This window comes from Pongo pygmaeus, chromosome 19 (genome assembly GCF_028885625.2).
Source record: "Pongo pygmaeus isolate AG05252 chromosome 19, NHGRI_mPonPyg2-v2.0_pri, whole genome shotgun sequence".
Taxonomy (NCBI): domain Eukaryota; kingdom Metazoa; phylum Chordata; class Mammalia; order Primates; family Hominidae; genus Pongo; species Pongo pygmaeus.
In genome coordinates, this window is record NC_072392.2 from 78,508,956 (window position 1) to 78,532,117 (window position 23,162).

General features: G+C 55.9%; 1 protein-coding gene across 11 annotated transcripts in view; it reads right to left on the minus strand.

Moving 5' to 3' along the window:
• Window positions 1-2,693: 2,693 nt before the first annotated feature.
• ARHGAP27 (Rho GTPase activating protein 27) overlaps window positions 2,694-23,162 on the minus strand; it is a 40,006-nt gene continuing 19,537 nt past the window's right edge. For 3 of the 11 annotated variants that reach the window (XM_063656789.1, XM_054457987.2, XM_054457986.2), the window contains 15 exons: window positions 14,526-14,933; window positions 13,690-13,872; window positions 13,211-13,447; window positions 13,036-13,101; window positions 12,796-12,863; window positions 12,386-12,476; window positions 11,481-11,585; window positions 6,732-6,830; window positions 5,693-5,804; window positions 5,445-5,567; window positions 5,263-5,361; window positions 4,984-5,061; window positions 4,761-4,895; window positions 4,522-4,627; window positions 2,694-4,418 (listed from right to left, as the gene is read on the minus strand). In XM_063656789.1, coding sequence (XP_063512859.1) covers window positions 4,241-4,418; window positions 4,522-4,627; window positions 4,761-4,895; window positions 4,984-5,061; window positions 5,263-5,361; window positions 5,445-5,567; window positions 5,693-5,804; window positions 6,732-6,830; window positions 11,481-11,585; window positions 12,386-12,476; window positions 12,796-12,863; window positions 13,036-13,101; window positions 13,211-13,447; window positions 13,690-13,872; window positions 14,526-14,933 — 2,088 coding nt within the window. In that variant the 3' untranslated portion in view covers window positions 2,694-4,240. Of the gene's footprint in view, window positions 4,419-4,521; window positions 4,628-4,760; window positions 4,896-4,983; window positions 5,062-5,262; window positions 5,362-5,444; window positions 5,568-5,692; window positions 5,805-6,731; window positions 6,831-11,480; window positions 11,586-12,385; window positions 12,477-12,795; window positions 12,864-13,035; window positions 13,102-13,210; window positions 13,448-13,689; window positions 13,873-14,525; window positions 14,934-19,061; window positions 19,260-23,162 lie in introns of those variants that run through there. The other 8 variants (XM_054457989.2, XM_054457994.2, XM_054457992.2 and 5 more) reach the window with 7 other exon arrangements.

A 23,162-nucleotide genomic window follows, 5' to 3' on the forward strand; every position in this document is an offset into this window, starting at 1 on the left:
GCAGCCTATGACCTGGATGAACCTTGCAAACTTCTGCCAGCCCACAGCCCAGTGGGAAGGCCTGGCCACGGAAACACAATCGTATCCAGTGAGCTAAGTGTGATGAGAGAGACACACGGGTGAGATCTGAGGAGGGTGTTGGGGCAGGTGTGAGCTGAGGTTTGGTGGAAGAGGAGGAGGAACTGGCCAGGGGAAAGGGAAGGAGGCAGGAAGACTGTTGGCCCAAAAGTATCGAGGCAAGAAGCAGCCTGGAGTGTCCCGGGGCAGCGTGGGCACAGCTGGTGTGCATAGGTGGGAGGGGTGGCTGCTGGGTGGAGGATTAAATGGGAAGGAGAGCGCCCATTCAGAGGCTGCTGTGATCACCCAGATGAGGGAGACTGATGGAGGATGGGACATATTTAGGAGTAGAAGATTGGGACTCTGGGGACTGGGGGTGCCATGCTCAGAGACAGGGAGCAGGGGTGGTTTGAGCTTTGTTGCAGATGGGTTGCACTTTGGGTGTCTGGCAGCCATCCACATGGAAGTGTCTCCTGAGCAGGTAGATTTTGCACAGGACTCGCGAGAGAGCACTTCAAGCTGGTGCTAGAGATTTGGGTGACACGGGACTCCAAGCTGGTGCTAGAGATTTGGGTGACACGGGTGCAGGCTTGGTGGCTGAGTCTGCAGGGTGGAATGGATGAGGGATGGTGGAAGGGAGAGAGCAGCGGGCCAAGGGCACAATCTGGGGGTGGGGGCATCACCATTTATAGGGCAAGCAGAGCACACAGGGAGCTGAGAAGGGAGGGGTGGAGTGGTAGAGAAGACTCATGTAAGCCAGGCACAGTGACTCATACTGTAATCTCAGTGCTTTGGGAGGCTGAGGCAGGAGGATCACTGGAGGCCAGGAATTTGAGACCAGCCTGAGTAACATAGTGAGATCCCATCTCTACAAAAGGTCAGGCATGGTGCTGTGTGCCTGTGGTTCCAGCTGCTTGAGAGGCTGAGGCAAGAGGATGGTTTGAGCCTGGGAGGTTGAGGCTGCAGTGAGCTATGATCGCACCACTGCACTCCAGCCTGGGCAACAGAGTGAGACCTTGTCTCAAACAAAAAAAAAAAAAAAGAAAAAGAAAAAGAAAAAGGAAACCCCATGTTGCTGCAGGCAAAGGAACAGACAGTCCATGTCTCAAGAAGGACAACAGACAGTCCATGTGTTTACTTGCACAGGATTGGGCATGTCCCCCGACTTAGCAACCAAGTGGGCACCATGGCCTTTCTGAGAGTAGCTTCAGGGGCAGACTATAGGCTGCAGGAGGACTTAAGGGCATCTGCTGAGAGGCAGTGGGCTTGGGGAGAGATCCCCGTGGCAGCCCTTATCAGCTGTGCCACTGTCGCTCCTTTTTATAGCTCTCCCCAACCAGACGGAGCTTCAAGAGGGAAGACACCACTTCTACATTCTTTGTGTTTCAGAACAATCCAATTCATTCCAAACCTATTCGATGCACACCTACAGTGCTCACCATGCCTGTGCTCAGGGCTGGGGATGAATGACTGAGCCTCGGACTTCTGGTGAGGGGCACGGTAGGTCCCTAGACTGTGCAAATGAAGCTCTGGGCCAGGTTCTGCCACCAACCTGCCATGTGGCTGCAGGTGACTTATGATGTTCTCTCTAGAGGTTTCCTCATTGGTGGTGGGTGATTTCTGAAGCTCCCCTTCATGACAAAAATGTGATAATTCTAGGACCTCTCTGCCTGCTGCTGTATTATTTGCCCACTGAGGCCTTGGCAGGGTCAGAAGCCTGGGGTGGTGAAGGAGATGGTGAGCGGACACCTTCCAGATCTCCCTGGCTTTCAGCTCCTTGTCTTGGGGACCCAATGTCCTTGGCCTTAAGGCCCCACACGCTCTGTGCCTTACAGCTCTCCAGTGCCTCACCTCGTACCCATGCTCCCTGGTTTTCTGGGCTCCAGTTACAATGGTTTTCTCTCAGATTTTGTTCTCCCCACAAGCTTTCCTGCCCCAGAGCCTTTACACGTGCCACTCCCACTGACTAGCACCCTTCCCTTAACCCCTCCCCTGCTCGACTCCTCTTCATTCTTTACTGCTTCTCTCAAATGTGGCTTCTGCAGAAGCATCTCAGGTCCCTGGGCAACATTCACACCCCATGACACACCTTCCGAGCACTCTACACTTCCGCTAGCTCTTGTGCAAATGTGGTAGCCAAGTAATTAGCTGCTTACTGTCTGTCTAGTTTCACCCTTGGACTCAAATGAGAGGGGTCCCTGCCATGGGTCCCCTGCAGGAGAAGGCTCCTGTGTCTGTGGCTCTCCCCACAGGATGAGGAATCTGGGGAGCCCTCTTGAAGCCTGGACCCGCCCTTTAGAACGTGCTTCTGATACATGGGGCCCCAGCATGCCCTGCCCAAATAGCTCCAAGCCCATTCCCTCAAGGGGGACTACGTCACCAGTGGGGTAGCCAAGTTGCAGCTGGCTGCAGGGGGTATGGGCAGTTTGGACACATGGACTATGATGTCCACATATGTGCCCGTGAGCCTCTGCTTGGGGGAGGAGGGCTCTGTGGTGGGGAAGATGAGAGGGAAGGCTGAGCCCAGGGCCTGCCCTTCTTCAGCCACCACATTTGGGCATGGAACTTGGAAAAGTCAAAGGAGTTTAAATTAGAACCTGGCCTTCCAGGTCATTATCAAGACACATTTGTCAAAGTAGGAGAATAGAACATATTTTATTTAAAGGTTGTTAGCTTGATTGATAACTTTTAAATATTTAGACATATGGTATGAAGCCCCTGTGTGTACTCTTGCCCTGGCCCTGCTGGCAATGGGGTGGGCTGGGGTCAGCCTCACCCATCTGACCACAAGCTCCACCAGGGCAGGTAGCCCATGCAGTGCCCCTGCCCAGAGCCACAGCACCTGGCACAGAAGAGCAGACAATAAATACCGGCTGTGAGAAACAAATGGGATAATCCAAGCCGAATGCTTGGCATGGTGCAAATGTCCAATAAATATCAGCTGTCATTGTCTGTTGAATAAATGAACAGGTGGGTGGGTGGGGCTGGGGGCCAAGAGCCACAAGCTGAGATGGCTTGTGTCTGAGGAGGGAAGGGACCCGCTGTTCCCTGGGGTTCACGCTTCCTTTCTTGAGGTTGTGTCCTCCTTCCCCACACCCTGCAGGCCTGCCCAGATCTTCATGGCAAAGCGGGCCCCAAATGGGCGTACTTGTGTGTCAGAGTGCCAAGAGGGGCTGGGAGCTCCTGCTAGGGCTATGTCCCCCTCCCCTAGGACAGAACAGCTGGGACAGGTTCCCTCTTTGCCTTCAGGGGCCTCCCCAGGTCCAGACAGAACACACACAGCTTAGTTCCTTTCTTTTCGCATAGGCCCAAAGGTTGGAGGGGTGGTAGCTGAAAGAACTGATTTCCCCCCTACCCAGGCTATACTCTGGTGTGGGAGGAGCCTTTTCTGGGGAAGGAGGTCACTCACTAGACCTTGAGCAAGTCACACTGCTGCTGCAGGCCTCAGCGTCCTTGTCTGTGAAATGGGATGGCGTGTGGAACTGCTGCACGCCGAGCGGCAGACGCAAGGTGTGCACTTGGTGAATGGGAAGAAGCCTTGCACAGAACACCAGTGGGTCAGGGACAGCAGAGGCCCGGGACCCCCAACAGGAAAGCAGATGAAACTGGCCCACAGCCAGCCTGTGAGAGGCTCAGGCAGGAGGTCATCCCTGAGGCCTCAGGAGGATAGCTTCAGCCGCCCACGCCGAAGGCTGGGTCAGTCCTGTTTCCACAGTGGGGAAGTGATCACAGCTGCTTCAGGACTGGCACAGTGCCAGCACAGGGCCAGGGCCCACAGGGTCTCTGTGAAGGCCTCCACGAGGTGAGGGCCAGAAGCAGCCAGGAAGCCCCCCATCAAACTCCTCCTCCCAGCACCTACCATTCCAGAAAACAAACTCTCACTCCCACACACGCTATCGCACACGCACAGTAGGCGCGATGCAACAGAGAAAAAACCTAATTAACCCCCAAACAGGACGTAACGGGGAGGGGAGTGGGGGATGGGGAGTTGGGGGGAAGGAATCACATTTTGCAAACTGCCCCCTAGGGGTCACCGTACCCTCAGAACCGAGGGTGCAGAAGTCGCACCGGCCTGCGGCTATGCACTGGCGGAGGGTCCCAGAGAGAAGGCCCGGCTGCGTGGCCTCCGCAGCCCAGCTTGTGTGGCAGGACCGCGGCCGCCGCCCCAGTCACAGGCCAGCAGTCAGTGCGGCGGGAAGATGTCCGCGCACTGCTGCAGGATGAGCTCCACCACCTGGTTCTGGAACACCATGGTCATGGGCATGCTGGTCTCTTCCACCTCGGGCCGCAGCAGCGTGGGCCCGAACACAATGGCCACGCTCTGCACCGACATGCGGTTCTGCTCGCCGTGCTCGATCACCCTGTGGCAGGGGTGGGTGGGTTCAGGGCTCCGAACTGCGGGGAGGCTCTGGGGGCTCCAGCCGGGACCTGCCTCCCCCTTCCCGCGCGGCCCCCCCGGCTCACCGGCAGAGATGCTGGAAGAGCATCCTCAGAGTGTCGTGGTTGGGGGCGGGCAGCGAGCGCACCAAGTCACGCACACAGCGGCTGCGCTGGGCCTGGTCCTGCAACTCTGGGTGAGGGAAGGTTTAGAGGGAGGGAGTCGGAATGGGAGGTAGGGGGTGTCGGCTGGGCGAGGGGAGCCTGCTAAAGGGGTGGCCCGCCACGCCCCTACCCCATCCGCCCCACCTGCCCCAGGTGCTCACTGATGGCCGCAATGAACTGGCGGAAGTGCGAGAAGGGGAAGAGGGGCTCGGGCAGCTCCCGAAAGAAGAGCTTCAGGGCTCCGGTGATAACGTGGACGTCCTCCCAGCGCCCATCGTCCAGGTCAAGGCGCTCATCTGTGGCGGAGGAAAGGAGGAGGACGGAGGGAAGTCAGTACCCCTCGCGCCTTCAGGCACTGGGGCAGGGGTTGGGGACGGGCCTCACCGTGGTCCACCTTATAGCGTAGCTTCTGGATGGTGGCTAGGTTTCCACTGATGCGGTACAGCCCGTCGATGTCCAGCCCTGGGCCAGAGGGAGGCGCTGATACCGGGTTCAAGGATGGGGGTAGAGTGGGGCTACGGGTCCCTGCTATGACTCCCACTCGGGGCCTCCCGTACTTTCCCCCTGGACCGTGCGTCCATCCAGAGGTCTCCAGCCTGCAGTCCTGGCAGGAGGCCTGCGGGCACCCCCTGCCTGCCGCCCTCACCCCCGCAGCGCACGTACCGCGGGCCTCGACGGCGCGGATGCACTGCTGCACGAAGCGTGGCACCCGGCTCCTCTCGCGCTCACACAGCGCGGCCAGCGCGCAGCCGAACACCTGGTCTAGGGCAGAGGCTCATCAGCTCCTGCCCAGCCTGCGCCCCGTCCCGGTCCCCGGGTCCCCGCCCCCCGCAGGCCTCGGGTACCTTTGATGTAGCCCTTCTCCCGCAGCGACTGCAGTGTGGGCCGCCTCTGGAGGAACTTGCGGAGCTTGTGCCGGACCTTGCTCACGTCGCTCTCCAGGCCCCCGGGGCTCAGGGCGGGCGTGGCTGACGCGGGGAAAGGCAGGACTGAGTCAGGAGGCAGCGCCAGGGCAGGCCAGGCAGGCCCCAGCAATCGTCATTCCCCAGGAGAGGCCTCCTGGAGCCTCCACCCCATCCTGCCTTGCGCACACCTGCATTCGGTCGCGCGTCCTCCTCTTTCTCCTGCCAGCTTCCCAGGCGCTCACTCGACCCGAAGTCCGCTCTGCTGCTCTCGCTCTCCTCCTCTGGGGGCAGCTCTGCGGACTGGATTCCCATAGCCTCAGAGAGGCGGGGCCTTGAGCCAGCTGCGGGTCCTTCCAGGATGGGGCAAGGGACCCGAAATGCACTCCCAACAGGCATGGCCTGGAGACCCTCAGCGAAGAGTCCTCTCTTCCCTTAACCAGGTTAACTCTCCTTACCTCCACCAGTGAGCCTGAGAACATTCACCTCCCTTAGCTGCATGGAGCCCTTAAGGTGCAGACACAGTCATCCTGTTCTCCCACACCCCTTCCTATCCTGGCGACTCCTACCCACCTGGTACCTTCTTTCTCTATTTTCCTCAGCTCCTCTAACTAGGTCAGCATTCTGCTCAATACGTGGCTCCCAGTTCTGAGCCTGCACCTCCAGCTGTGGCCGGAGCACTGCCAACAACTGCACCAATATCACCTCTCTGGCTCTGGATTCCTACCTCTATTAATACAGCCAAAAGCTGCACTCAGTGTTGGCTCATAGGGAATTAAGGGTCAAAAAGCCCCAGGTCATTTCCAGGTCAGTAGTTGTCAGAGGGCCCCTGTCCTAGCTCTACTTATGCAATTGGTATTTTGAGCCTTAAAAAAATGGTCGACTATTGAAATCAATCCTTTAAAATTGTATCTGCTAGTTTCAGCCTGCCATTGGTTGGCTTGCAGAGTATTTATTTGGCCTTCTGCCTCGTGTGAAATGGGAAATTCCTTTAGAATGTGCCCCTACCCTCACCTGGAGAGTCTTCCTGCAGGGCCAGCCCCAGAGCTGGATTCACAGACTTACAGAAGGCAGTTTCTTCAGCAGGCTACCCTGCCATCCTAGCCATTAGTGGGGACTGCATTTGCATTACCCACTGGTACCTTAGCGCTCCCTGAGCCTGAGCAGAGGGCCCCACTCATAATGGCCACCCCCTCCCCACCACCCCTAGAGGCCCTGGGCTCTGCTTACCAGCTCCTGGATGCCCTGAGCAATGGCCTTATGCCAGGTGCTGATGATGGCCTCTGAGTCATGCTGGATCAGGTACTCGGAGCCATCTCGGCTCCGCAGCTGGAGGGACACAAGTCAGTGGGTCATCTCTGGTACCCTGGGTCTGCCCTGGGGGTCGGCCCTAGTTGGGGGTAGGTACAGAGATAGAGGTGACCTGTCCCTGACCCCAGGCACTCAGAGCTTAATGGAGCAAGGGCCTCACCCCAGGCCAAGTCTTGGATCTTCTGCCTCACATAAAGCAGTGGCTGACAGCATCTCTGTGTTACAGATGAGCAAACTGAGGCTCAGCAAGTTTTAGCTGCTTCCTCATGGGCACACAGCTAGTGAGTGATGAGCACAGAGCTACATGGCTCAATTGTCTGGTACACCTTCCCTCCCCCATCCTGCCTCCCTGCAAGCCACAGAACATGGCAGGCCTCATGCAGAGCACTGGCCTGCAAACTAGGTGAAAGAAACTTCCTATGTGAGGCCAGGCGCGATGGCTCACACCTGTAATCCCAGCACTTTGGGAGGCCGAGGAGGGCAGATCATGAGGTCAAGAGTTTGAGACCAGCCTGGCCAACATGGTGAAACCCCGTCTCTACTAAAAAATACAAAAATTAGCCAGGCATGGTGGGGGGCTCCTGTAATCCCAGCTACTTGGGAGGCTGAGGCAGAAGAATTGCTTGAACCCGGGAGGTGGAGGTTACAGTGAGCCGAGATCACGCCACTGCACTTCATCCTGGGCGACAGAGCAAGACTCCGTCTCAAAAAAAAAAAAAAAAAAAAACCCAGAAGCTTCCTATGTTGAGACCCCTGTCTACTAGAAGCAACAGTGAATATAGGGAGAGAGGATTTGAAAGCCAATCATGGCTGATCCCAGTAAAAGCAAGGTCTCCCCTTGCCCCTCCCCATACACACACTGAGGACTCAGAAACGTTGTCCCACCTTCTGCAGCCAGGAGTCCCCACCACCTCCCACACTCCAGCCTGGGCAACACATCTTCTGTTAGCCTGCTTCATCATGAAGCAGAAATCAAACAAAACACCAGAGGGAAACTTGCCACCACAGGACTGATGCTCAAAGCCCTTTCTGAGTTGGATGGCAGCTTAGATGGATTCCTTATCAGCCTCTGGCTCTGAGGACCCAGTGTTCCAGGTTAATGTGAATGTTTGGCGGCAACAGCTCACACCAACCCTGCCCTTTCGGTTCAGCGAGAGTCAGAGACAACAGAAACTGTCTCAGACCCCAGGACACAACTTCTAGAATTGGAATGGACTATCTTCGGCTGTCCTTTTAAACTTATACTTGCAGACTATTTAAACTGCTTTTTAAAATGAAAAGAGGCTGGGCGCGGTGGCTCATGCCTGTAATCCCAGCACTTTGGGAGGCTGAGGCGGGTGGATCATGAGGTCAGGAGTTGGAGACCATCCTGGTTAACACAGTGAAACCCCGCCTCTACTAAAAATGCAAAAAATTAGCTGGGCCTGGTGGCACGCACCTGTAGTCCCAGCTACTCGGGAGGCTGAGGCAGGAGAATCGCTTGAAGCCAGGAGGCAGAGATTGCAGAGAGCTGAGATCGCGCCACTGCACTCCAGCCAGGGCAACAGAGAAACACTCTGTCTCAAAGAAAAGAAAATGGCATATCCCATCCCCTAGCCCTCCCCTGCAAAGGATAGAGCACCTTCAAGAGGCAGATAACACAGCCTCACTCTAATCAAAGCAGACAAGAGCCCTGCTCAAGATTATCCCAGAGAATGGCTTGACAACACTTCTAAAACAACAGCCATGACTTTTGGCAGCTCTCTCAAAACATAATCAGTTCGTATTTGCAAGTTTCATATAGAGGGCAAAGCTGTATCGTTACATAGCAATGTATTTCACAAAATATTCACCCCCAGCCAGGCACAACGGCTCATGCCCATAATCCTAGTGCTTTGGAAGGGCAAGATGGGAGGAGTCCTTGAGATCAGGAGTTCAATCCTGGGCAATATTGTGAGACCCTATATCTAGAAAAATTTTTTAAAATTAGCCAGGCCTGCTGGTGTGCACCTATACTTCCAGCTACTCGGGAGGCTGAAGCGACAGCATCGCTTCAGCCCAGGAGTTGGAAGCTGCAGTGAGCTATGATCAAGCCACTGCCCTCCAGCCTGGGCAACACAGTAAGACCCTATCTCTAAGAACAAACAAATAAACAAAACATTTATCCTGCTGACTGCATAGGCAAATGCTAGCAGCTTTCAGGGGACTGTTGCTGAAGTTTTCTGTAACTTGGGGTGACTAGGAAGACCTGCTGTGAAAATTTCCTGGGCCCAACAAAGCCATCCATCCTCAATGATATAAAATTTGGGGCTGTCTCTTGAAGAAAACCCTGGAGCTGCCTACAGGCCACCCTGCATGGAGGGAGGATGGTCAGCAGTCAACCAGGAGGCAGGGGCTTGTGATTTCCATTCAGGCCTGCCCACCTTCCCACTGGCCTGAGCAGCACCTGCCTTCCAGTCCTTGCCGGCAAAGACAACTCAAAAAGCCCTATTCTGAAATTGTCATCAAAAGTCCATCAGTGATGACCTTCATTGAGAACTGTTTGAAAGATATCCCTATCCCTCAAAGTCAGGGGAGAAACATGACTAGCAAAGGTGATGTCTCAGACCGGGCATGGTGGCTCACACCTGTAATCCCAGCACTTTGGGAGGCCAAGGCAGGTAAATCACCTGAGGCCAGTAGTTTGAGACCATCCTGGCCAACATGGTGAAACCCTGTCTTTACTAAATACAAAAAAATTAGCCAGGCATGGTGGCAGGCACCTGTAGTCTCAGCTACTCGGGACGCTGAGGCAGGAGAATCACTTGAATCCGAGAGGCAGAGGTTGCAGTGAGCCAAGATTGCACCACTGCACTTCAGCCTGGGCAACAGAGTGAGACTCTGGATAATAATAATAATAATAATAATAATAATAATAATAATAATAAAGGTGATGTCTCTCCTCAATTTAACACCATAGCAGATATTGTTAGTTGATCACAGAACTCTATCCTGCCAAGCCCATAGAAGGCTTCAGAATTCTTCTCAAGAAGGCTCCAGGCTAGGCACAGTGGCTCACACCCATAATCCCAACCCTTTGGGAGGCTGAGGCTGGAGGATCACTTGAGGCCATGAGTTTGAGACCTGCCTGGGCAACATAGTGAGCCCCCATCTCTATAAAAACTAAAATTAGCCAGATGTGATGGAACGCGCCTGTAGTCCTAGCTACTTGGAAGCCTTAGGTGGGAAGATCGCTTGAGCCCAGGGGCTTGTGGTTTCAGTGAGCTATGACCGTGCCACTGCACTTCAGCCTGGGCAACAGAGCAAGACCTTGTCTCTAAAAACAAAAACAAAAAATAAAAACAAAAACAAAATCCCACAAGACTCCAGACCTACTCATCAGAGTAGCTCATGAGATGAAACCAGTTTTCCAACTTCGCTTTGTAGATATCCTGGCTCCAGAACTGAATGGAGCTTGGTGAATAATCAGGAAACTACACACTCAGGTTCCTTGCAGAATTGCTTTTTCCGAGCTTAGACATGAGGTCATGCTCTTGGCCTTCATCATAATGATGCTACCTGAAGCAGCCCCGGATCCTGAATTAAACCTCCCTGGAGCTGTTTTGCAGGGTACCTGCCTTGTGCTTCCAGATCCCATGTTCATGGAGCTACACACATGAAATTTAAGAGTGAAGGGTTAGGAAAAAGCTTTGATTCCCTCAACATCTGGGTGGGTTTTATTATTTGTTCAAAAACAAAGAGACATGCACCTGATAGCCCCTCTCTTTTCACCTTACCTAGCAGGAAAGTCGGAGCTAAATTTTCTTCAGTAACCACCACCTTAGCACCCATACATCATCTGCCCCCTAATTCCTCTCCATCTTGAGTCCCATCTCTTACTTGTTTTTCGTGGTCCTGGCTTTTCAGTGAATTTGCCAGTTCACCACGTGTGTTTCTGTTGTGCTCTGCCTCAAACCTTCTAGGGACTGAGGTCAGGGTAAGAGTAGTTTAAAAACAAGACAACACGTGGACAGTGAAGGATGTGGCATTGGGAGTACCCTTTCTGGGTCTTCTCTCCCTTCCTGCGGGGGTAGCGTGGTAGTCCTCTCCACTGCCCCAGTTTATTCACTGGGGATGCAGTCCAGTCGGAAATGGGGCTCTGGCTCAGGGGCAGGGAAGGAGATCTGGGTAGAAAAATGTTTCCCAACCAGGCCTGTCACAGTAAGCAGCCAGGGACAGGGAGCCTCCTGTCTCTCTCAGGCTGGGACGAGGGCTGCCATTCTAGTCATGAGAATTTCCTCTCCCGGAGGCCCTACTCCTCACTACCCTCCAGGGCAAGGATTATTATTAACTCAGCTCCTGGAGAGGGAACTGCAGAATCTGTGATGTTAGAAATACAGGACAGGTCCCCTGGGGCGGGGGTGCAGCGTTGGCCTTGAGCCCTGAGAATGGTAGCCCCAATTCTTCCCAGGTCCTCCTTCTTGGGGCTTGCCTACAGTAAGGGTCCCAGAGCACTGCCAACAACTGCACCAGTATCACCTCTCTGGCTCTAGATTCCTACGTCTATAATACAGCCAAAAGCTGCACTCAGTGTTGGCTCATAGGGAATTAAGGGTCAAAAACCCCCAGGTCATTTCCAGGTCAATAGTTGTCGGAGGGCTGGCAGGCATCACTAACCCCTTCCCCCTTCTCCCCAACTCTGCCACTCACCTCCAGCACATTCTTCCTACTGGATTTGTCTTTGGGGGCCCAGGAGAGAATGGCCCCCCTCAGCTCCACTGTGTATTCAGGGGTGGAAAACTTGGAAGGCTGCCTCTGTGGGAGAGGGAGGAAGGTCACAGGGAGCCCTCAGCTCAGATGTGTCTGCTGTGGCACTCCGACCCTAGGAATAGGATGGGGTCACTGGCATGGCCAGGAAACAACTCTGGGGAAAAAAGCCCCAAGGGTTCCTGAATGCGGAGACCCTGATGCTTCTTAACCATGGAGCCTGCTGGCTGGCATGTCCACTGCTGCCCACCCACCCAGGGGAGGACAGGAAAGGAGTGCAGTCTGCATCCCTGCAAGCAGGTGCGCCCGCCCCCAGCCTCCCTGCCCTCCAGGCTGGAGCTGGCCACCCTCAAGACTGTTCCCCATCTCCAATGGGCTAAAACTACTTGTCTTGGAGTGAATCTGCCAGTATCAACCCCTTCCTGCCAAGGCCCAGCTCCTCTGACACTCATGGACCACTCTCTCAGACCTGGTCATCTCCAAGCCAGATTAGATAGAGCAGATGGGGGCTGGGCACAGTGGCTCACGCCTGTAATCTCAGCACTTGGGGAGGTCGAGGTGGGTGGATCACCTGAGGTCAAGAGTCCAAGACCAGTCTGGCCAACATAGTGAAACCCCATCTCTACTAAAAACACAAAAAGTAGCTGCACATGGTAGCACATGCCTGTAGTCCCAGCTACTCGAGAGGCTGAGGCAGGAGCACTCAGGAGGCAGAGGTTGCAGTGAGCCGAGATTACACCACTGCACTCCAGCCTGGGTGACAGAGCGAGACTCCGTCTCAAAAAAAATAAAAATAAAAATAAAAAAAAGCAGATGGGGTGGTCCCTGCCCTGAGGGCCTGGCCTTACCAGGCCGCCTGCAGCCGAGGTCTTTGAGTCCTTGAAGAATGTCAGGACGCCACCCTCCAGCACAGTCCAGGAGGCACTCCAGTGCTTCTTCCTAGGTAGGGGTGGGGAAGTGGGGGTGGCAGGACTTAGATTTGGTCCTGGGCTGAGGGCCCCTCCTACCCCAGGAACAAGTCAGAGCTTAGGAACACAGGCTAGGGTACCCCATTATGAGGGCTGGAATCCCGACTCTAACACCTAGCAGCCGAGGGACCTTGAGCAAGTCACTTTATCTCACAGTGTCTCAGGGTCCACAGAGGACCACTCACGAAGTTGTTGTGAGGATTAATAAGAGCCTCGCATACAGGAAGTGCTCAGTGAACATCGTCACCAAGGTCCACCCTGCCCCGGCCTGAGTGTAGATGGGCTCTCACCGGAGCCGCTTTCCCTTGTCTGCCGTCTTGGTGCGATGGAGCACCCCTGCCTTGTCCAAGGTCTTGGTCTAAGAGAGAGAAGAGAGAGCAGGTGCAAGAGTGGGTAGTTAAGGGGTGAGCTATGGGGAGTAGAGGCTGGTCACCTGCTCAGCTGCCACTCTCTATGGTCTGGGCCCGTGTCTCCACTGAACCCTCCTCGCCAGCCCCACCACCTGGCTGGGGGTAGGGGGTGATGCCTACCCTCACAGCAGCTGTGGCAGGAGAGACTTCCTCCCAGCTCCCAACCTCATCCAGCTCTGCTGGGACCTATGGGGGAGACAGATATATCCCACCAAGTCCCTCCTCCCAGGACCTCCAGAAGCCCCCCACTGCTTCTGTGGTGGTCCTGCCAGGACCTCAATGGCTCCTCCCCTACCTTCTCCTCTGGAGGGCTGGCCTGGGCTGGGGTGTCACCATCCTGGCTGGATTTATGGATGCTTCGAGGGGCAGGGACAGGGACCTGGGGAGAAAGACACAGCCGTATGTAATCTCTTCCTCTCTCCCCAACACCCCTCTTTCCCCAGGTTGTTACCTGGGGCAGCTCCCATCGAACAGAGGAGTCCTCTGGATTGTAGAAGTATGGCTTCCCGTGGGGGTCCTCCAGCCTCACCCACTGTGGGGAGAGGAACGGTCAGGGCCTCCAGCCCAGCTCATGAGAGGGGAGGAAAAGGTTCCCTCTAACCAGGTTCCAAGACAGCACCAGGGAGTCTGGAGGGGCAGGTGCAGGTGACTGCGTTTGGCTGGTTTAGGCTCTGTGTGGGAGCTGCAATTTAGAGCACTGAGGCGACCTATTAGTGAGGAAGATTGTGGGGAGGACTCTGAGGCTGTCCGGGCCCATCTGCCCCCTGCCCCTACCTGCTCCTGGGTGAAGTGGTTGGTGTAGAGCATCTGCTTGTCCTGGCTGACATGACAAGACCAGCCGGGGGGTGTAGTCAAGGGAGAGGTAGGGCCGGGCTCACCGAAAGAGCCCACGGGAGAATAATCCTCCTCGGGGTAACTGGTCAGTGACTCGGGGTAGTCCGTCTCGGGAGTGGGGGGCTGCGGGGAACATAAGGTGGAGTCAGAGGCTCTGAGTGCCAGTACTGCCTGCCAGCCCCGCAGTTTTGGACCAGGCCCACCCCCTTGCCCTCTGGTCCCTGAGGCCGTGGGAGCAGGAGGCGGGGTCAGAAGCGCTCAGAGGTTGCTCTGCACCTCACCCTCTGGTCCCTGGGGCTGTGGGAGCAGGAGGTGGAGTCAGAGATACTCATAGGTAGCCCCGCCCACCCTGGCCCCGCCCCTCACCCTCTGGTCCCTGGGGCTGCGGGAGCAGGCGGGGTCAGAGGTAGCCCCGCCCACTCCAGCCCTGCCCCTCACCTTCTGGTCCCTGGGTCTGCAGAAACAGGAGGAGGGGTCAGAAGCGCTTAGAGGTAGCCCCACCCATCCTGCCCCACCCCTCACCCTCTGGTCCTTAGGTCTGTGGGAGCAGGAGGTGGAGTCAGAGGCTCTCAGAGGTAGCCCCGCCCACTCCAGCCCCGCCCTTCACCCTGGGTTCCCTGGGTCTGTGGGAGCAGGAGAAGGGGTCAAAGGCTCTCAGAGGTAGCCCCGCCCACCCATCACCACCCCTCACCCGTGTGTCCCTGGGCCTCTGGGAGCAGGAGGCGGGATCAGAGGCGCTCAGAGGTAGAACCGCCCACTCTGGCCCTGCCCCTCACCCGCGGGTCCCCGGGGCTGCCAGGGCTCAGGCCCGGCTGCATCTCCAACTCCTCCTCGGGATCGTTCTCGGCCTCGTCCTCCCAGGCCGTCTCGCCCGTCAGCGGGTTGTAGAAGAACACCCTGCGGCTCTCCTCATCCCAGTACTGGCCCCACTCGGTCTCAAGGCTCACGTGGCTGTCCACCGAGGCAGGGGAGGTGGCTGGGCTGGCGGCACCCTCGGCAGCCTCAAAGGGCGACTCCCAGGTGGTAACTCCCGTGTCTGGGTTGTAGTAGTAGGGGCGCCCGGTGCCCGCGTCCGTGTGCGTCTCCCACACCGGGCTGGGAAGGGGGGCTGCAGCGGCACCCGGTGAAGTGGCCCGGGGCTGCCTCTCTATGTTCGCGTACACGGGCTCCGGGGGGTCGTCCACCTGCGGGAGGAGAAAGGAGGAATTTTGTGTTTTCAGAAACCTTCCAAAATGGTAACAGAGGTCCCCTCTGGGCAGTGCGATTATAGGGGTTTATTTGTTTTTGTTTTACTTTCTTTAAACTTTTCTGCAGCCTCAAAATTTTGTACAACAAAGATTTTTTAAAATCACGTAAGTTCTGCCGACTGTGACATCATCACTAAGCCGTAAACTCCTTGAAAGGGGAAGTACCTGTTAGAAGTGGCCTCTTCTTGAGCTTTAGCCCCTTGGGCGACCTTCAGAAAGTCACACTACCTCTCTGCCTCAGTTTCCTGGGTGTAAAATGTCTGCTCTGTCCATTCCGGAAATTGTAGTGAAGACTGAATGAGGAAATGCTCTTGAAAGTACTTTGTGAAGTATTTAGTGCCCCAGACGGGTGGGTCAATTACATTAATTATATTTATCAATAATAATAAAACATTGATAACCCAGTTCTCACAACTGTGCACTCACAGAGGCAACTCAGAGGCTGGGCAGGAACTGAGAAGTGGCCTGGGGCGTGCCCCTGTTTATGGTGCCCATTCAGGGCCTTGCTGCATTCTTCTTTTTGAGACGGGGTCTAGCTCTGTCACCCAGGCTGGAGTGCGGTGGCACAATCTTGGCTCACTGCAACCGCCGCCTCCTGGATTCAAGCTGCATTCTTACAGCTCCATTGAGAGCTCCCACCCCACCCCACTCCCAGCCCAGAAAGCTCTGGGATTGGAATCAGTACCCTGTCTGGATTTGAGGACTGAACTTTCCAAGGTGAAGTTTACAGGTGTCAGAACCAATTCCAGACAAGAGAGGGAGACAGGACAGCCAGATGGGCTGGAGAATGGAGGAGCAAAGAGAGGTGAATTGTTTTACTCCACCCCAAAGGAGAGTGAGGGCAGCTGGGGGTTCAATCACAGAGAACATAAACCTAGCCATGCGTAAGCCTCCCGGAACAGAGGCTCTCCTGATTCACACCTCAGAGCTCCCTGCTGGCTGCAGGGCAAAGTCTAAGCCCTTAACCAGGCACAAGAGACAGTCCCTCACCGGCCTGTGCTTCCACTATTATTTCCTGCCACTCCTTGCCCCTTGCCTTGAACTTTAAGCTCCAGTAGCACCAGTTGCTAGAGGTCCCCACCTTCCCTGCTGTGTTTCCTCCAGGCCTAGGCTCATTTGCAGCCTGCCCAGGCCCATCTCTACCCCTTTTTTTGCCTGGCTGACTCCAATTCCTTCTTCAGGATTCAGCTCAGGTGCCCGGTTCCAGCTTTTTCCCGAGATTCCCCCCATCCCCGTGCCCCCACATTCACCCCAGCACCCTCGGCCCCACAGAGGGACAGATGACTACATTCTCAAACCCCAGGCAGCAGCATGGCATACGGAGATTACTACTATTTTCTTTTCTTTTTTTTTTTTTTTTTTGAGACGGAGTCTCGCTCTGTCGTCCAGACTGGAGTGGAATGGTGTGATCTCGGCTCACTGCAACCTCCACCTCCTGGGTTCAAGCGATTCTCGTGCCTCAGCCTCCCGAGTAGCTGGCACTGCAGGCACGCACCACCATGCCTGGCTAATTTTTGTATTTTAGTAGAGATGGGGTTTTGCCCTGTTGGCCAGGCTGGTCTTGAACTCCTGACCTCAGGTGATCCGCCCACCAGGGCCTCCCAAAGTGCTGGGATTACAGGCATGAGCCACCGCACCCGGTCGATTACTACTATTTTCTAGGCATTCACAATACTTCAGGGGAAAGCAGATTTCCACATTTCAATTTTGTGTTTTCGGAAACTTTCCAAAATGCTAACAGAGGTCCCTTCTGAGCACTGTGATTATAGGGGTTTGTTTTTGTTTTGTTTTCTTTGAACTTTCCTGCAGCCTCAAAATTTTGTACTACAAAACTTTTAAAACTTAAAAAAATTCACAGAGGTTCCTCTGCTGACTGTGACACCGTCACTAAGCTGTAAACTCCTCGAAAGAGGAAGCACCTGTTCAGGGTGGCCTCTCCCTGAGCCTTAGGCAGATGCCAAAAAAAAAAAATTCATTTTTCACCAAACTGATGCCAAAAAAGCAAACCAAACCAAAACAATGAAAAGAAGAAGGAAAAGAAGAACATTTGTTTACCCAACAAAGATTCGCCTGCTCTGTGCCAGGCACTGTTTGAGTCACGGGGAATACAGCAGGGAAGAAAGGGACACAAATCCCTCCCTGGCAGAGCTGGCACTCAAGTGCACCTGTGTGTAAATGATGGGGGTGATGAGCAAATGGACAGCATGTCAGTGCTGATCACTGCTAAGCAAGAAATGAAAACACTGTCAAAGAAGAGGATGTTACAGTTTTAGACAGGGTGCTGGTCCCCAGGCGCCGGGGGGGCAGGGAGAGCTGGGGATCCCAGCCCATCAGTTCTTTGCTCCTCTCCGCTTCCTCCAGGCTCCTGTGTGGCTGAGAGGGGACCTCCACCCCACTTGTCCTTTCTCTGCCCCCACCATAGCTCCGATGTGGCATCCTGTAGTCCAACCACAACAGGCCTCTCACTGGCCCCCAACAGAAAAGGCATCCTCTCAACTCGATGCGTTTGCTCCAGCTGTTCCCGCAGCCTGGAATTCCCTTCTCTGGTTCTCTGCCTACCCAAATCCTGCTCTCTCACGGTGCTCAGCTGACAAGCCTCTCCAGGGAGAGGTCAAACCTGCTGGCACTCTGCTCACTGCTCTGTTGAGGCCCAATGGCGTTCTGCCTTGGTGGGCAGCCAGTTGTCCAACCACCTGCCCACCTCCTCTGCCCCAAAAGGCAGGATTTTCTTGAGAGCAAGACTAAGGATAATGTAGCTGATTCCATTTGCCCCCCAGCAGCTGGGCCAATGCCCTGAAGCACACAGCAGGTCTGCCACAAACTGCTTGAGTACACAAGTCTAACCCATGCCCAGTTTCAGCAACAAACATGCCTGACATGACAGGAGAGCCTGGAATGAGCTTGAGCTTTCTGAGGAGGAGGGCTGGAGCCACAGACAGGAGATTCCTGGGGAGGGCAGGATGGAAGCAGCGGGGAGAGGAAGGCAGAGGGACCAGACACACCTCCCATCCTCCCAGCTGAACCCACTGGGGCAGGGGTTGAAAGGCTCCACCAGGGGTGGATGAGCTGATAAGGAGCAGGCTCTTTGGAGCAGGAATTTCTACTCGGCAGGCTGTGGGCCATGGTTCTGAGTCCACGAGGAGTCCCAGGCCAGTGAGGCTGATGGAGTCCTCACACGAAGGAATGTCCCCAGCAGGTACAGAGGAGATTTGGGAAGTAGAAGTTTAGGTCCCCAGCATGACAGGGCTGTCACAAGGAAGAGAAGATGTGGTATCACGCTGCAGGGGCACAGCAGCATTCCACTGAAGGAGGCATTCTGAGGACTGGGGCTGCCAGAGACACAGGCTGCTTCTGGAGGTAGTAAGGGGCCCTCACTGGAGGTGACTGAGCAGAGTCTACTCCCTGTTAGGGAAGGCACAGCCCTGTGGTGGGTGTTGAACTGCAGTGTCCTTCAGGCCCCTTCAAACTCTAGAACTCTTGGCAGACCCTGCACAGTGCTGAGATAGAGATGCTCTCCTCTCCTGGCAGAGCCTCAGCTGGGTTCTAACCAGCTCCTGGGGCCAGGTGCAGTCATGCCCTCCACATCCTCTGGCCTTCAAGGAGTTACAGCAGCGCCTGCCACCCCTACCCTCCTCCTTGCTCCTGTTCATGGAGGCCCAGACAAGACCCAGATGCAGCTCATAAGCAGGGGCCTGACTACGGGATCAATGGCTCTTGGGTCGCATCCTAGAGACAAGAAGTGGCCTTCCCACCTCAGGCCAGAGGAGGAGCCAAGAGGGACCCGGCTCTCAGGTTCCAGGCTGCCCAGGCCCCTGGCACTTCCTTACAGTGGTTCACCCCTTGTCTCCAGTTCCCTCCCCTGTCCACAAGCGGGTGGCAGCCCTGCCATTCTTGCCCCAAGCTGACCACCTCTTGGATGGGCAGGGCCTCCGAGAAGGAAAGAGAAAAGGAAGTATGAGCCCCAACTTCTAAGAGGCTGCCTGCTCTGAACCCCAGCTCACCCACCTCCTAACAGGGCTTGGGGTAGAGGCCCACTGGGCACCCCTTGACCCCAGCGTCCCCTACCTGTGCCCGCAATGCTCGACTCTGCCTCCTGGTCACTTTGGCGATCACGTCCACCATCCTGGCCCCTCTGAGCTGCTGGGACAGAGCCCTGGGAAGTTTTTGGGGGTGAAGCCCAGGGGCACTACCCCAGTGCTGGCACAGGGCAACAGGGAAACAAGAAGTTGCCGAGATGGCGGGAGGCTGAGACTCCAGCCCATTTCCTGTCAGGGCTGCGGAAGTGCTGCCTAAGTTGGGGCGGGTGGGGTGGAGGGGCCTCAGGTTGAGGGTTTTTTTATGCTTCTAGAAACACTGCTGGCTGCCCCACTCAGTGCTCTAATGACCAGTGAGCCGCATCCCAGGCCCAGACATAGCCATGGTGTGGGCTGCACAGGGGAAGATCACGGCCAGACCCAGCCACAGCATGAACTGCACACAGAGAATCACGGCTGAGCCTGTGGGGGAGGGGCGCGCTTGCACAGACAGGGCGGGCAGAGGGGGCGCTGAGTGCTGGGGGCCTGGGCTGGCCTGGAGTGGCTCCTGGGGCGGAAACAGGACAATGAGTGGCTGTCCACTCCCTCTAGGCCCAGGGAGGGCGTGATGGGAAAGAGGAAGCTTGTGGGGGGAAGGGGAAGGGTTCCCAAAGAGGAAGGGGTCTGGGCAGATGTGATATCACAGGGAGCTGGCGTCTGGACTGTGCCAGCCCCGAGGAGGACAGGAAGGATTCTGACCATACCACTATCTGCCCACCTGACCACCTGGGTCTGTTTCCTCCAGACTCGGTCACCAAGATGCATGTGCCCTCCCACGCCTGCATGCCCACATGCGCCCACTCCCACTTGCGTGTCCACATATACGTGCACAAGTATGCCCGTGCCTGTCCCCTCCTCTCTAAGGACCCAGAGAAGAGGGCCAGGCACCAGCTTCTTCCAGGAGGAAGGCTAGATCTTCCTCCTGGCCTCTCTTCCTTCCCCCCATCGTGTGGGGGTGACAGACCCCAGCCACGCACAGTGGACACACGCCCTGAGTCAGAAGTTACAGCCCCGCCTCTGAGCCCATGGGTCCATCTTGTCTTCCCTCCTCCCTTAGAAGTGCTTCCTCCCCAGGCTTAAGGGCCAGGCAGCACTAAGCCCACCAGCCCACCCCTGCTAAGGCCACCTCCCTTCCTGGTCAGGCTCTGACCCCCACCCTCCCACTCTAGGCCCATCCTTCCTCCTCCGGAAGGAGGCTGTCTTTTTCTCCCCTGCCATGTCTCTCAGCCCCTCCTCTCCTGTACCCACTGTGGGCTGGGGACAAGGAACCTAAGCAGAGCCAGGCGCAGCGTGAATGTGGGGCACGAGACACATGGAAAGATCACACTAGGAGCAAGACTGGGCCCCATGCCCTGCTCTGCCCGCAAAAGCTCTCATACCAGTGTCCCATCCCCTGCGCCTGACTCAGAAGCCCAGACCCCAGGGGTAGACTAATCACCTCCTCCCTACCAGGGTGGAGGACAGCGGGAATCACAGAAGGCTGGAGGCCTCATGCTTATCACACACCTGACCCATCTCTCTGTCCCCACCCTGAGGCCAGGGATGCAGACTCACACACACACACACACACACACACACTACACACGTGTGCGTGCATATGACAGGTCACCAAGGGATATGCAACAGGCCCCAGAGACAGGAAGAGCCTCTGTAAATTCCAGAGAGGCCAGAAGCTCTGAGCCACCAGGGAGGAGCTGGGTGGAGAGGGGAGAGAAGAGGACAGGTGTGAACTACTGCCCTGCAGGTAGAATGGGGGGCAGGGACTCCCTATGGCAGGGGCCAGGAGTGTCAGTGTCAGGGCTGGGACTGCAGAATGGGCAGCCAGCAACTCACCTGGCATCTCACCTGCTTATGTTCCCCAGTAGGAAGCTGGGCCCCCATGATGGGGGTCTCCCAGGGGGCTCCAGCCCCAAACTGTAGGGAGTGAACAAACTCACACAGTCCCTGCCTGCTCTTGGCCACAGAAGTTGGCTCTCAGGCCCTGTCTGGGCTTCTCTTCCCCCAGCGAGAAGAGGTGATGACCACAGTGACTCCCCAGAGGGGTCCGCCTCCCTCCACCACACCCTCACGCCTCTGAGAGGCACAAGAGGGAGCGTCAGGAGAGGTTCTAGAACAAACCAGCTGCACAACACCCCTCCTTTCCCCACTCTGACCTCACTCTTCCCTCCCAAACCCTCATAGGAAGTGCTGGGGCAGGAGCAGGTGCACTAGGACGACCCAGTCCTCTGGGGCTAGAGGCAAAATGAACGCCTCCAAACGAGGACTTGGCCCAGGAACTGGCTCAGGGGCTGGCGAGGGGACATGGTGTCCTTTGTTGACTCAGTGAGTCTGCTCTATGCCACCCAGGCCAGGTGGAGGGAGAGCCGGAAGGAATGGTGATCTTTGCCTCAAGGAGCTCAGCCATGTCCACACAACAGGTCCCTCCCCCAAACACATGTTCTCCAGGACAGAAACTGGGTCTCCCTTTAACCATCCCGGCCTGGCCCAGAGCTACATGTTCAGGGGCAGGATCAGGGGAGCTGGGGGTGACCCCACAGGGTCCTGGGCCTCAGACCTCACTAGGCTTTGGGGAACCACGCCTAGCTCAGCCCTCTGAGATTCCAGTGGAAGTGGTTTGGGCCGGGACCTGGGGAAAGCGTTTAATTTTAAGCCTCCTTGGATGATTTGACTGTGCCTCCCAGGTGTGGTGCCACGGCTCAGTATAATCTTTTTTTTTTTTTTTTTTTTTTTTTTTATGGAGTCTCACTCTGTCACCCAGGCTGGGATGCAGTGGCTCGATCTCAGCTCACTGCAATCTCTGCCTCCCAGGCTCAAGTGATTCTCCTGCCTCAGCTTCCTGAGTAGCTAGGATTACAGGTGTCTGCCACCATGCCCAGCTAATTTTTGTACTTTTAGTAGAGATGGGGTTTCATCGTGTTGGCCAGGCTGATCTCAAACTCCTGACCTCAAGTGATCTGCCGCCTTGGTCTCCCAAAATGCTGGGATTACAGGCATGAGCAGCCTGGCTGACTCAGTGTAATCTTATTGCATGGATGTGGGGTGAGATTCCAAATGTAACGGTTTCAGGTGAGACCCTCTTCTTGGACTTGGGGCAGAAGCTTCCATTGATTCAGAGGGAAAAAGAGTGGAGCCGGAGTCCAGAGACTTGGACTCTTGTCTAGACTCTACTTCAGCTTCTTGCTGAGCAGCTGCTTGAATTTCTGGGCCTCAGTTTCTTCATGTGTAGAACAGAGCTGTCAACCCTACTCCGTCACAGGGCTGGTTCTATGAAAGAACCAAGCAGGCCCTAGGTTCCCACACCCATTGGGATTAGGGGAAAGCAGGCCTGCACTTCTGCGTTTCTGGCTTCGGGTTTCGATTGGGTGCCCTCGGCTCTGGACTCTGTCCCCAGCCTCTGGGTGACCTCATGGGGCTGCTTGCCTGGCCTGCTCCTCCAGGGCGGGGTGGGAGCTAGGGTGGGGCCTCCACAAGGCTCACACCGCTTGTGCTCTAAGGCTGGCAGAGACCCAGCAGGGCCACTGGGGCCAGGAGGGATCAGAAATGGTCCATGAGGGGCTGGGCGCGGTGGCTCAGGCCTGTAATCCCAGCACTTTGGGAGGCCGAGGCAGGAGGATCACTTGAGGTCAGGAGTTTCAGACCAGCCTAGCCAACATAGCGAAACCTTGTCTCTACTAAAAATACAAAAATTAGCTGGGCGCGGTGGCGTGCGCCTGTAATTCCAGCTACTTGGGAGGCTGAGGCAGGAGAATTGCTTGAACCTGGGAGGCAGAGGTTGCAGGGAACCAAGATCGCACCACTGCACTCCAGCCTGGGCGACAGAGCGAGACTCCATCTCAAAAAAAAAAAAGAAATGGTCCATGAGGGAACCTCCCAGCCAGCAAAGGCTGTAGGGATGAGCTAGACTAGGGAGGTGGGAAAATGAGACCAAGGAGTGGTCACCTTCTGCCCTCCCCCTCAAACGTACCTGTGTTTGCACCCACTATTCCTTCCCCCTCCCCCAGTGGAAGGCACAGGGGCCTGCTGTCCAAGCCAACCTTTCCAGCCCAGTCCTGAAGGACCCCATAGCCTCCCACTTGCTTGGAAGTGGCCTCAC